At 45.4% G+C, this 13,518-nt stretch overlaps 1 protein-coding gene across 1 annotated transcript; it reads left to right on the top strand.

Annotated features, from left to right (window-relative positions):
- Positions 1 to 1,850: 1,850 nt before the first annotated feature.
- SPG21 (SPG21 abhydrolase domain containing, maspardin) lies at positions 1,851 to 12,814 on the top strand. Its single transcript, XM_069866518.1, has 9 exons — positions 1,851 to 1,991; positions 5,545 to 5,638; positions 8,397 to 8,558; positions 9,392 to 9,472; positions 10,063 to 10,208; positions 10,689 to 10,797; positions 11,264 to 11,371; positions 11,736 to 11,876; positions 12,211 to 12,814. Exons 2-9 carry the CDS (start codon positions 5,576 to 5,578, stop codon positions 12,331 to 12,333), a joined length of 933 nt encoding a protein of 310 aa, XP_069722619.1. The 5' UTR covers positions 1,851 to 1,991; positions 5,545 to 5,575; the 3' UTR covers positions 12,334 to 12,814.
- The last annotated feature ends 704 nt before the right edge of the window (positions 12,815 to 13,518 follow it).

Here is a 13,518-nt window from a genome sequence, read left to right as displayed (position 1 = left end):
CATGAAAAATCAAAGTGAAGCAATGGCACAAAACTTGTAAGCAACGTGAAGCAGCTTGGGGAGATGAAAATACTGCCACGTGTCGCACAGATCTTCAGGCAGGGAATGATGTTATCTAATCAGCTCTATCCTTTAGCTAGCGAATGGACCAACTATTCACAAGTATCTACAGGTCTGTTTTCTTTCAGCTCCTGTTTGTCACGTACCAATCGCACAAAGCTAATTGATCCCAGATGGTCTTTAGAGAACGACTCAGAAATGCCCTGCGAGTAACAAACAATTTATTGCCTTCAGAGATGAGTTAATAGCAGGTAAGGCACACCATGCTGTACAGCTGCACACATTGAATATTGTTTTCAACTCCTGCAAGCACTCAAAGTGGATTTTTAACCCTTGTAAAACACAGGCTTAATACCACCACCTACAGCCAGACAGCTGCCAGCCTGATTTTAATCTACCTTAAATCCACCATTGTGTTTCCTTTCAGGAGCTTTTAGAAGTTGGGCAGGAATAGCAGGTTAGGCTCAGGGACGTGCTGCCGTGCATTGGTATTACTGGTTTGCCTCACGCTCACACCTTACAGAAGCGCAAAGGGAATGGTGGCAGCTACGGCTGTAGACTGCTGCGAGTGTAGGTTCAGTGCCCAGTGCAGATAAGCTGCTCACAGCAGCAGGCAGTGACCCCCACAAGCCCCTTTGAACTCCCTTCTCAACCTGGCACACAGAGAATGAACGATGGGATCTTACTGAAGATGATGTGCGTGGACAACTGTGTCAGCTCAGAGCTTTAGCTGCAAACTGTCTTATATACAGAAGGCAGACAGCGATATTACAGCTTGTGACTAACCCTGTGTAACTTGGGTTTTAGCAAAGCCTTGATTTTAGCTTCTTTTAAAAAATAAATCTTGCTTAAACAGACCTGGCTGATTAAAAGATCCAGATTTCATGGGAATCACAGGATGTTTGGGTTGGAGGGGACCTCAAGACCCATCTAGTTCCACCCCACCTGCCATGGGCAGGGACATCTCCTACAGTATCAGGTTGAGAGCCTCATCCAACCTGGCCTTGAACACCTCCATAGATGAGGCAGACACCGCTTCTCTGGGCAAGCTGTATCAGTGCCTCGCCACCCTCAGTGTGAAGAATCTCTTCCTAATGTCTAATCTAAATCTTCCCCCTTCTAATTTAAAGTCATTCCTCCTCATCCTGTAACTCCATGCCCACTTCCAGCCTACTCTAAGGTCCCCCTGGAGCCTTCTCTTCTCCAGGCTGAACAACCCCAACTCTCCCGGCCTGTACTCACAGCAGAGGTGCTCCAGCCCCCTCATCATCTTCGTGGCTCCTCTGGACCCGTTCCAATAGTTCCATATCATTCTCACGCTGAAGATTTCAGAACTGGACACAGGACGCCAGGTGGGGTCCCAGAGAGAGGAGAAGGGCAGAATCCCCTCCCTCACCCTGTCGGCCACGACGTAGAACAAACACTGCACAAAGTCTGGTGTATTAAAAGCAGAACCCCAACGTGAACCCACACGGCTTCGCCCCTCGGTACTTTCACTGAAACCACCCGGGATTCTCCCAGCTTTCTCACACACACCACAAAACCGGCGCTCTCCCGCTAAGTGGCAGCGCCAGGTCACAGCGCCACCTGCGCCAAGCACAGCGGCAGCGAAGAGCGCGACAAAACGCCCCTGGAGAGCTGCAGTGCCTTTGTTTCTAGGTTAAAGCCTCCGGTCCTGCGAGGAACCGGCGGGACCCCAGCCGCAACCGGTTCCTCGCACTCATCCACGGTCCCTCGCCGCCCGCAGGCCAATCACCGCCCCGCTTCCGCCCCACGTGATCCACTGGCGCTGCTCCGCTTCCGCCTCGGTAGCGATGGCGGCCGCGCGCCTCTTGCCCCTCCCCGCCGTCACGTGGGCGTCACGGGCGCAGGGGACCCGGAAGTAGCGGCGGGCGCGGAGGAGCGAGGAGGTCCTGCGTATCGCCGTCCCGGTGAGGGGGCGAGGAGTCCCTGAGGGGAGCGGGGAAGGGGCCCTGAGGGGCTGGGTGGGCTCTGGGGAGAATGAGAGGAGGGGATGGGGGGCTCTGAGAGGCCGGGTGGGCGCTGGGGACACCGCAGGAGGCTCTGAGGGGCCGAGAGGAGCCCCGAGGAGAGCGGGGAGGGGGCTCTGAGGAGAAGGGTGAGCCCTGAGAACCGGTTCTGGGGAGTAGGGGAGAATGAAGGGTTGGTGATCCCTAAGGAGAGCGGAAGTTGGGGGTCTCTGAGGGGCCGGGGGACCACTGAGAAGAACGGAGAGGGGGGTCTGAGGGGCAGGCCAGGTGGTCCCTGGAGGACGCGACTGGGGAGTGGAAGAGTAATGAGGGGGTAAGGGGTCCCTGAGGAGACTGGGGGTGGGGGGCTCGGAGTGGCTGGGTGAGCTCTGAGAATGGGGTGGGTGAGAGGGTGTCTCTTAGGCTGTGGGACAGCATTGCCCCTGTGTAAGGCTGTATCTGAAGAGTCAGGGGGGCTCTAGGGTAGACAAAGCTGTGGGGAGGGTTATTGCGACCCCTGAGGGGTCCATGGCTGGGGTGCCTGTGTGCTTGGGGGTCGGCCCCACAGGGAACCCCTAGCCCTGCCCTGGGGGCTCATCTTTTGAGGTAAGGAGCTTATCTCAGCCTCCTCTGTCCTGCCAAGCTGGGGTAGCCAGCTGTGTTCAGGGAGAGGGAATGGGGCACGAGCTGGAGTCGATGGGAATGATGCTGGGAAGAGAGGAAAATGTCTGCTAACTTGTCCCAATTATCCATAATTCTTCTTTTCCATTGCCCGTGTTTGCTATTCACAAAGCACCCGTAGCCCTGATGTCTCCCCTGCCTCTCTTGATGCGTGCCTGCAGCCCTCATCAGCTCTCTGGGCTGGTGTTGCTGATTCAGGCCTCTTGGCCTGTGGGAGTGGGTGCTGTGTGGCCAGCACAGCGAGAGAGCGGCTGCGCGTTGGCCCTCGCTCAAGCAGAGCCGGCGCAGGGGAGAGGAGTGTGTTGCACTCCTCTAATCTACTCTGGCAGAGGTTCCTCTCCAGGGGCAGGATCAAAGTCTGTCTAAGTCAATAAGAAATAGAAAGTTTTACTAGTGTGGTGGGGATAGCTCACAAGGAGAGTATTATCAAGGGCTCTGAATGCATCCATGGGTGATTCTTCCTTTAGGGGAATTATTTTTAAGAAGTTAGAGTTCTTCAGGTTGTTTGGGTTTACTGAAAGTGAAACAAGGTCTCTGGAGGCTGGCATACGAACAGCATCAGGCTGGAGTTACTTTCGGTGTCTTGTTCCTCTGTTTTGAATTCATGGTTCAGCTTTTCTGTGACTGGAAGAGCACATAGCAGTTGTTGACGTGAATATTAGTACTTGCAAATCTAATGCTGCATTTCTGTGCCAAGGAAAAAAGATACTTCGGTAATAGGACATTGACATCCACAAAAAAATCTTTAAGTAAAGAAAAAATGTTTAGTCTTGCTTTAGAAGAGGGGTGATCCTTAAGAGCTGTGGTCACAGGTGCACCTTTGGAAGAAAGGAGCTGGGGGAAATCAGCTCAGGTCCTGGTGACCAGTAGGTCGCTTCCACAAGTGGTAATGGGTGACCTGGGAAGCTCAAAATCTAGGCTTCTGTTGGACTCAACCTGCTTTGGTGCAAGCTGAGCTCCACTGACAGGACTAAGTTCATCTGCATGGTGCCTGTTCTGTTGCTTAGCCTAAGGACAGACAGCTGCCTGCTCCCAAGGGATGTGCCTGCCTACAAATTAGCTTAACAGTGCCGAAAGGCTGCGATGGCAGAAAAAGAGAGGAGGTCACAGTGGGGAGAGATCATTGACCCTTTATGGCAACCAGAATTATTAGCAGAAAGTCTTCTCTCCCATGCCTCTGTCTGCGCAGTGCTTAGCATTGTGAGGCCCTGACCATCGCTTGTGCTTCTTCACCCTGCTGTAACACAATACTCAAAGAGAATGCACTGTTTTAAGGCATTTGCTGTAACTTATTTCTGCCATAATTTTGTCACGCTGGTTTGCTGAATTGCTTTTTGAAAACTAGTTGTGATGTGGAGTTGTGGAAAGGAATTCATAGATTGAACTGCTGTTTCCTAACAACTAGCTGTTCCCTAATGACCAACCCTCAGTTCTATAACACATCTTTGTGCCTGCTCTGCTGTGCAGGTGGTTGGAATAGGTATTTTTTACTTCTGCTGTAATTCTGCCTGCTGCCAAGTATGACAAACAGCAGAATAGTTGATGCAAGCACCAAAACGAAACCATGCAAAATTGAAACAGTGGCCACACAGCTGAATTTCCTGCCTCTGCCACCCTTGTTAGGTATGAAAGGTATATCGCTTGCTCTGTGGAAGATCTGTGCTGTCTTGTGGTTTAGAAAGTACTTTCCCTTTTAAAGTTCATGTTTTCTGTGCATAGAAAAAAGCAAATGAAGACTGAAAGATGAAGAAATTGCAAATAACTGTTAATTCAGCTGTAACTCAATAAGCTAGTTAAACCTGCGTGCCAGCAGGCAGAAATGAATTGGAGTGACTCACTGAATGTACTGAGATCTTATTTTCTGAAGAGTTAAGAAAAAACGTATTGATTTGTGCTTTACAACTGTAAAGTAAAAGAAGCAAAAGTTGCTTTGTTTTCTTATGCATCACACACAGCACTGAGCATGCAAATAATCTCCTGGGGCAGTTGGTCTTAAGGGCAAAGCCTTAGAGTCTGTAAGCTTCAACACTTTGATACCATCTGCTGTGTAAATGGAAGCTAATGGTCTCTTGCTGCTTTAAAAAGAGTTAAATCTTGAAGTTACCTGAGTGCTTATTACAAATTAATGGACATTCAGGTATTCAAGGACATTCTGACCTTGAGTGAATTAGTGGCATTCCTGTGCCACCCGACTCTGAATCCATTTGTTCTGTATTAACTGATGTGCTTCAAAGATCTCTTTGTTGGTTGCTCCTGTGGAGAATTGGCTTCTGTGTAGACAGAATTAAAACTTCAAGGCTCTTCTGTAAATGCAGTCTCAGATCAGCTGATGTTACCAAGGTGCTGTAGGACTCCTTGGGGGCTGTTACACTGAGGTGGAAGAGGTGGTCTGAATACATAGGCAGTAGTTTGTGGAATAATACAAGTCTGTTGTCTGAACTGCAGAGTGAATCCTACGAGTATTTATTAGATAAAAATCTGGAGCGCTTTGTAAAATGAAAACAAATTGAAAACATTCTTTAGCTTTTGAAGTGGCTTGCAGCCTGCAACACAATTGTCCTCTGCAACTGTTACACAGGAATGCTGTTACAAAAGCCTCATCACTTCATAATTAGGCTGGTACAGTAAGACTGTCAGGTGACAACCTCTTGGGAGAATAATTAGATGATTTGTAATGAAAACTGAGGATAACTACAATTGGTGTGAGCCAGAGGTAGTACCATCAACTGATAAGAGCAAACTCACCCTGCAAATCCTCTATGTGCACAGCATTTGAGTGCTGCCTCCAGTAAAGCTGTTGTATTGATTTCTAACTTGTCTCTCTCTCTTTCAGGCTGGCCTAAACTGAGTTTCTTCTAAACATCATGGGAGAGATTAAAATCTCTCCTGACTACAACTGGTTCAGAAGCACAGTTCCTCTTAAAAAGGTAACTTGAGTTGTGGGTGAAAAGTGACCTGTCCAGTGTGGGTGTGTTTTGTGATTGTTTTTTCTGGGCTAAGCTGACTATAAGCTAGTTCAGTTCCTTAATCTGGATGTCTGTGTGGGCTGCAGGAACACAGGTAAGAGCAGCAGCATTATCTCATGTCAACAGCAAGTTGGTTGCAGTTGGGCTACTCAAAAGGCGCTGTGTCTCCAAACCTAAGGAACAGTTCTTAAGCGTGCCTAGCATTATTTCTACTGTGTGGTGTGTAGCTTTCTCTAAGAAATTAACTTTATGGAAGGGTTGAGGATTTTCTGTTCAGGGTTTCTCATTTTTGCCAGTCTCTGTCTTCAGGAAATAAAAAAGGCCCATTGCTGTTGACCTGATGACCTTCAGAACAGAGAATACTTTACCATCTTGAGTGATGGGGACTACTGAAAAGTAAAGTGATGCCACAGTGGTGAGTGTGGGTTACAAGGTAGTTCTGGTGTCTGGAGAGAGAAAGGAAAAAAGCACAATTTGAAGATTTAATTAATCACCAAAGCCTTCTTTAGGAGTACATTTGCTTGCATTATCCCTCCAAAAGCATGTGCAGTAGAGAGTAGGCAATGACCAACCATTGTTTCTGCTGGTGAGAATACATCATTGCAGTCAGATTGACCTAAGAAAGCAGAGTCGGAGCTGTCGGTCTGGAAACAGGTTGAGATGCTCTTCCTGACAGGAGCAGAAAAAAGCACAGCTCCATCGCCCTTCCTGCTCTTTTCTGATACAGGAAGTACAGCACAGCAAATAACAGTTTCAAATTAAGTCTCTACCTTTGCCTGCGAGCCTCCATTTGCATACACCACTTGCTTGCTTCCTGGAAGCCTTCAGCAGGGGACAACTCTAGCAGGCCCTGCTAAGCTCAAGTGAAGTTTTGCCCCTTGTTTCAATGAGGTGCAGATTTTACCCTTTATTTTAAACTACAGGGGATCTTGGTTGATCTGTTAGAACAAGAAGAAGGCTGGTGACTATCACATCAGCAGTTAATCACACTGCTGGCTGCCTAAGTAGTGCTTAGACTTGGTTTGGAGCTGCAAACTAGCCACTATGCAGCTAGAAATCAAACAGAACAATTCTCTAACCCCATTGATTCATTGTCTGGATTTGAGGAAGCCTAGCCTCAGTTCTCTTGATGTGGATTAACTTGAAGCTCTTGAGTTGTGTATGCAGGGTTGTTTAGAGGGGCTGGGAAGGCTTTTGTAAAAGGTTTACTTTTAAATGGTTCCAGCAGTCTGGAAGCTCTGGTATGCAATTTTTTTTTTATTTTTTTTTTTATAGGGACTTTACAAACAGCGTCATCATGTGATTTCTCGTGTGCTCTCAGAGCCTGAAATGCTGGCTTTATTACAAGCAGATTTGTTAGTCAAGGAAACCACTGCTGTGGTGGAAAAGTGAATTGTGCCTCTGTATTGCTATTCAAAAAGCTATAACATCTTGTTGCAGAGGAGATGAATTCCCACTGTGGGATGCTGGCTTTCCCCAGGGATTTGTGCTTGTTGATCTGTTGTGAGCTGCACGGTTTTGGTGGGTTCTGGAGGGTTGAAAGAGCATCCTAAGTACATATAACAGTTTGCTGTTAGAACAGGCCCTGTAGAAACAAGTCAGGCTCCAGCATTACTAGAAAAGATGACCTTTACCTAATTCCTTTGCTTTTAAATATGCTAATTGTGCTAAGACTTCTCTGCCCTGAAAAGGGCTTTGTATGAGGAACTGCTCAGTAAGGATAGCAGCTCACTTGGGAATGATCTCCTTCAGCCAGCTGTGTGTCTTAGTCTGTCCCAGTGCTTCTGAGATGCTGCCAGATGATGGAAGCATTTTTCATTTCGGGTGACTTCTGCAGTGCTGCTTTGGGAGTTGTGTGTGTTTCTGTTTCTGGCAGAGGCTGTAACAGTTTGAGATCAGTAGTTTGTGATGTTAGCTGGGTAATTCATGTACCCAGACCTGTAGCATTTTTCGTTCAGGGAATGCAAATGTGGATAGTTGTTTAAAAAGCTGCCCTGGGGGCATGCTGGCTCTTTCAGCCTACAGCTGTTATTTCAATACCTAGAACTGACCTTCCAGGCCTTTCCAGGGCCATGGCACGATGGCTACTTTCCCAGGCATACTTTTCTGCATAGGGAATATTGCATAAACCTGATCTTTTGGGACACAGCCTTGCTGTTCCCATGATTTACTTCTGTATGAATTCTTAGATCCAGATGTATGATCTTAGTTGAAATTGAGAGCAAAACATTGCAATCTTGAGTTAACAGCACTTCCTTAGAAAGGACAAGAGGTTTTTTTCCCAGGTACAACTTCTGAAGGGCATTCCATAGCTATAAAATCAACATAATTCACAACTTCCAGCATTGCACTGTTCTCCAGTCACTTGCAGAACGATGAGCTCCCAATAAGACACCACTTATTGTGCTGCTGCTGACTCCACATGGCATGGTATTCGTTATCCAGCTTCTGTCAGGACACAAAGCATTCTGTCTGACTATGGGGCTGCAGTTCTGTTTCTATTAATATTGACACAAACAGTGTAATTCCTATTAGTTACAGCCTCGGAGATGAAAGCTGTTGTGAAGAGGAGTAAAAAATGGTCTTGTTCAAAGGAGACTTGAACATTAGAATATTTACTAGGTGGCAGAAATTTGTAGAAGCAATCCTTGAAGCTGACTGACAAAACTCACTTCAGTCCGATGTGTTTGTCCTCCCTCCCGTGCTTCTCTTTTTCCAGATAATAGTAGATGATGATGACAGTAAAGTCTGGTCGCTGTATGATGCGGGACCTCGGAGCATTCGGTGCCCACTCATATTTCTTCCTCCTGTAAGTGGAACTGCGGATGTGTTTTTCCAGCAAGTTTTGGCGCTGACTGGATGGGGCTACAGAGTTATCGCTGTGAGTATTCTCGGTCCTGTGTCAACATTAGTGTGCTTGTTGCTCTAATCAGAGGTTGTATAATGAAGATGAACTTCTTAGCATTGGCTAAGGAGAAACCACAAAGAAATTGATTCTAAATTATGCTCCAAAGCATGCAGCGTGCAGATCCAAGCTGAAATCTGATGTGCGTTCAAGGCTGTGTTTACCCAGAGCCTTGACCATGCACATTGTTAACTTCTTGGTCTGTTTTCTCCCTTGTGTGCCCTGAACACCAGTTGTCTTTGACTCTGGCTAGGTCTTTGCTAGCCATGAGGCAAGAATATGGGTTAGTTCAGGGTTCCCATGTTTTCCTTAGGGGTGGTGGATAATCTGGTTCTTAGCCTGATTAGCAGCAAATGCTAAGTAACTCCTTAAAATCCTGACAGTGTGCTCTTTTGTGGCTTCTCAGCTCTGGATCTGAACTCAAGTGACTGACTTGCACAACAGTATTTCTTGCTAAACCATGTGGCCTCAGGAGAGCTGTGCTTTAACCTGTAGTATTTAATGATTCCTGTACATGCTACAGAATCCTGAAAAATCATTCCCACCTCTCCTTCCAGTTATCACAGAATGAGGCAATGCTGCACTTTCCCCAACAAACTTGCTCTGTGTTACTTTCAGTTGTGTATTTTTGTACAAATGAGGCAGGGGTATTTGCGCCCTCTGGTTGTAGGGACCTTGCTGAGGAGCTTTAGCCTGGTGCGGAGGGAGATTACTATCTTGAAGCCTTTAGTGTGAGAATTGGTTTGACTTTTAAGTGTAAAGCTAACAGATACGGATCATGGACTGGCTTTTCTAACTCATTGTTTCAGTTGCAGTATCCAGTGTACTGGGATCATCTTGAGTTCTGTGATGGATTCAGAAAACTGTTAGACCACCTTCAGCTGGATAAAGTGAGTGCTTGGAGATGGGGAAATGAGTGTATAGTTGCAGTAAAAAACCTGATGTTTGAAAGAGTCTCATTTAAGAGCAAGCGTATAAAACATGATATGAAAAAAACATAGCCTATAAATAAAGAGGCTATGTTGCAATTTTACTTTTGACAGAAGTTTGTGTTTGAAGATGGAAATTGTCATACTTGGCCTAAACTCAATTGCTGGTCTAGGCCTGTTAAATTGTAGTGGTTAATTTCAGTTTGTCCCATGGAAGTTTTCCTTCCTAACTCATGTAGTACTGAATACCACAGGAAAGTGTCTTCATTTGGAATCACTATTGGAGACAAAGTGAAACGTTCCATTTCTTCCTCATCCTTGATGAGCACCATCAAAATTTGAACTGTGATCAGGAAACACTTCCTTCTTTCAGTGTTTATCACATATGCATAAACCCAACAACTGAACAGAAGAGCGATTCATTTAAAAAAAAAAATGGGTTGTAGGGAATGGGTAAAGCTCAAATGACTTCTTTTTGTAATGAAACGTTGTGCCTGGAGGTCACTTATTTCACAAGCGTAATGTGATCTGTTTTTTTCCCCGTGAATAAGGTTCACCTTTTTGGAGCTTCTCTGGGAGGTTTCCTGGCTCAAAAATTTGCTGAATACACACACAAGTCTCCCAGAGTTCAGTCTCTGATACTGTGCAATTCCTTTAGTGACACTTCTATCTTCAATCAGACATGGACAGCAAATAGGTAAGGGAGACTTGACACAAGCAGTTGGGTTAATGGCATGAATTTCTGTGCAATGAAATGTCACACTGATCTGGTGGGATGTGTATCCAACCTTTTACCAGCCTGGATGAGGGAGGTATGGGATGGAAAACTTGTGACTTTTAAAGCCTCACCACAAGGAGAATGGAAATGCTCACAGTTGGGAGTGTGGAATTTGGTGGACAAGTCATTCAGTAATCCTCAGTGGATGTGTGGGCAGATTTAAGAATTCTGCCTTTTTTCTAGCAAAACTATTTGGAGTGAGTGGGGAAAATGTTATTCCCCGTGTTTAAAATACTTCTGCAAATACTAGCAGCTTCCCAGAGCATTTCAAGCACCCAGCTGCCAGGCTGTCCATCTTAAAGCATAAAATCTGTGCAAGGAAAGGTAGTACTTGCAAAAAGCATCTTAATGTTGGAGTCTGGGGTGCTTGAAGATTGTTCCTTCTTGTTTCTGTTTTAGCTTTTGGCTGTTGCCTGCTTTTATGCTGAAAAAAATTGTCCTTGGGAATTTTGCATCTGGTCCTCTCGATCCTGAAATGGCTGATGGGATTGATTTCATGGTGGACAGGGTAGGTAGCTGTGTTCTCTGATGGCTGTGGTGTCAGTCTGTGTGGAAGGTGTGCTTTGCAGGAGGTTGCAGGTGTTTCTGCTGCTTTCCTCACGGATTTACCCAGAAGGGAGGAGTAGGGAATGGATCCTTAGCAGGTGTTGACTGTCACAGCCACAGCAATTTAGCTGTTGACCTTGCAGTTCTGTTTCTGTGCGTGGATCAGAAGAAAGGAAGTTAAACTGAGGGAAAACAGGAGAAAGTGCCAGGATAGGTCTGTAGGCCCTGCTCTGGAGGCAGAAGCAAGTAATGGGACATGTGTTAGGTGTCTGTCTCATGCAGAGCAATATTATATTGGAACTGTGATCTTCATCTGAAGTGCAGTCACGTTTCCCTTCAAAATTCACTTGTCTTTGGCTGTATCATTAATACTGCAGTAACTTCCTGCGGTGAAATTCTGTTAATCAGTGTTTTTTCTCTACTGAAAGCTGGAGAGCCTGGGTCAGAGTGAGCTCGCTTCAAGACTTACCCTCAACTGCCAGAACTCCTACGTAGAACCTCATAAAATTCGAGACATTCCTGTAACCATTATGGATGTAAGTTAATCTCAATGTAACCTCTTTTGTTTTAAACACCATTTGCCCTCTTTGGCAGTTGTTGCCTGGATATTGTTAGCAGATGAATAGATGTTTGCAGGTTGTAACTTCATGTTTAGAGCAGCCTTCTACTGCCTGGGCAACACTGCAACTCTTCTGTGTTAAAGTGTGGGTTGGATATTCTGTGCAGTAACACAGGCGTATGTTTATACATCGCAGCCTTAGTTGTTTGCTTGTTTTCTGTTTCATTACACTCTTCCACAGAGAAGCAGAGCATTGTTTCTAGGAGCAGCTGCTATCCAGTCTGATTCAATAAGCAAAATCTTCTTCGACTCAGGACTAACTGCTGTGACTTATTACATAGGTGTTTGACCAAAGCGCACTTTCAACTGAAGCAAAAGAAGAAATGTATAAGCTTTACCCTAATGCCAGAAGAGCTCATCTCAAAACAGGAGGCAACTTCCCGTATCTGTGCAGGAGTGCTGAGGTCAACCTATATATTCAAGTGAGTCTCTGCATTCAGAACCCATCTGCTAATGCCTATGGCTGGAATAGTGCTAGGAGACTCCTGTTCTGTGCTTGCTCATTTCTTAATCTGTCTGAGCTCTGTTTGCTCTGGCTTCCAGATTGCTGACACACAAGGGCTGGGAGTAGCTCTGTTCATGGAGGGCTGGCTTTGGAGTTTTGGCTGTGCCCGTTCCCTCTGTCTGCTCTTTGAGCTCTTGTACTCCAGAGCCCTGATTTCATTCTCACAAAAACTTCTTTGAAGCAATGTTTTTCATTTACCAAAACTTTTATAGTTCTACACCCATTTCAGTCTTGTCTTCTATGTCCAACAGATCCATTTACTGCAGTTCCATGGTACCCGGTATGCAGCCATTGATCCCTCCATGGTGAGCGCAGAAGAACTGGAAGTCCAAAAGATCTCTCTTCACACCAGTGATGAGCCAGAAGAGCCATAGGCTTTGGAATGCAGGTGAAAATGAGGAACTGGTTCTGTGGTCTTCCTGTGTACAATCGACTGCTCCCACTCTGCCTTCTTCTTCGCCATTAGCCGATGATCACTGTGCGATTCTAGGAGGATTCAGAGTTGGTGAACAACCTGTGGATGGTAACCTCCAGCAGGGTAATGGGATAGATTGGTTTAATTCTTAGTCTTTGAAAGCCAGGAGTTGTCTTTGAAGACTACAGTTTTAAGAACAAAGACATTTTTGCTACCAAAGTCTTCACTCACGTTCTTGTGCAGAACGGTATTTCTTTTTATATTTTCCCCTCATCTGTACATATTGCCACATGCAGATTGTATACTTATAAGTTGACATATATTTTTGTTGAATATTTGGTTTAAAAGAGGTTTAAGTGCCAATGTTGCCATCACTTACTTGCTTCCTATGTTGTGCTGTAAGCTAGTTTCTATTTGAAATAAAGCATTTGAATTTTTAACTTTCTTGCTCTTTGAAAATGGTGTTCAATAAAACTTCACTTCCAGTAAGCGTCTCATGGTTTGACTACAAAAGAACAGCAGTGTCATCTGCAGTCCTTGCTTGCCACCACAGCTACCTCTAGAGGTTAAGAAAATCGGCACCTTCTGCTGGAATTCACTTTGAACACAGCAGCTCAGATTACAAGGCTGCACTTGTTTAGCTTTAAGTAAGAATTCTATAGTATTACTTTAACAAGGAATGACTAAGATACAACTTGAAATACAGATGTTATTTTCCCCTTGGAACACCATAAAAAAAATAAATACACAGTATTACATGACAAGGTGGTTTTTAAGCAAACAATGTGTCCTTGGCTGAGGCTGTGTCTTAACCAGTGAGACATCTCTGGAGAGAGGCAGCAGAATGCCTGCAGTGACGCTGTAGTTCAGACCACTAGAAGGCCTGTGTCCTTATCCAGTTCACTCTCCTGTCTTCCCACCTTAGGTGAGAACAGAGCTGTAAATCTTCCTTGTTAACTCAGAAGGACTCTTCTGAGCCCTTCTCATCTTAAACTTTTCAAGTTGAAACCTAGGGATTAAATAAGATCCCTATTTGACTTATAACCAGTACATGTGTTAACATACACAGTTTGTAATTGTACACTAACATCATGCTCAGAAATTCCTTGTAGAGTCAAAATGTTGAAGATCACAAGCCTCAAGG

Source organism: Phaenicophaeus curvirostris, chromosome 12, assembly GCF_032191515.1.
Source record: "Phaenicophaeus curvirostris isolate KB17595 chromosome 12, BPBGC_Pcur_1.0, whole genome shotgun sequence".
In the NCBI taxonomy this organism is placed as follows: domain Eukaryota; kingdom Metazoa; phylum Chordata; class Aves; order Cuculiformes; family Cuculidae; genus Phaenicophaeus; species Phaenicophaeus curvirostris.
Note: the sequence above shows the minus strand (reverse complement) of the source record. Positions and strands in the feature narration are given on the sequence as shown.

Excerpts from the sequence above, each read along its gene's own strand:
- SPG21 (XM_069866518.1), top strand. The coding sequence starts at position 5,576 with ATGGGAGAGATTAAAATCTCTCCTGACTACAACTGGTTCAGAAGCACA. Across the intron at positions 5,639-8,396 it reads GCACAGTTCCTCTTAAAAAG|ATAATAGTAGATGATGATGA; the intron begins GTAACTTGAGTT and ends CTCTTTTTCCAG. Across the intron at positions 8,559-9,391 it reads GGGGCTACAGAGTTATCGCT|TTGCAGTATCCAGTGTACTG; the intron begins GTGAGTATTCTC and ends TCATTGTTTCAG.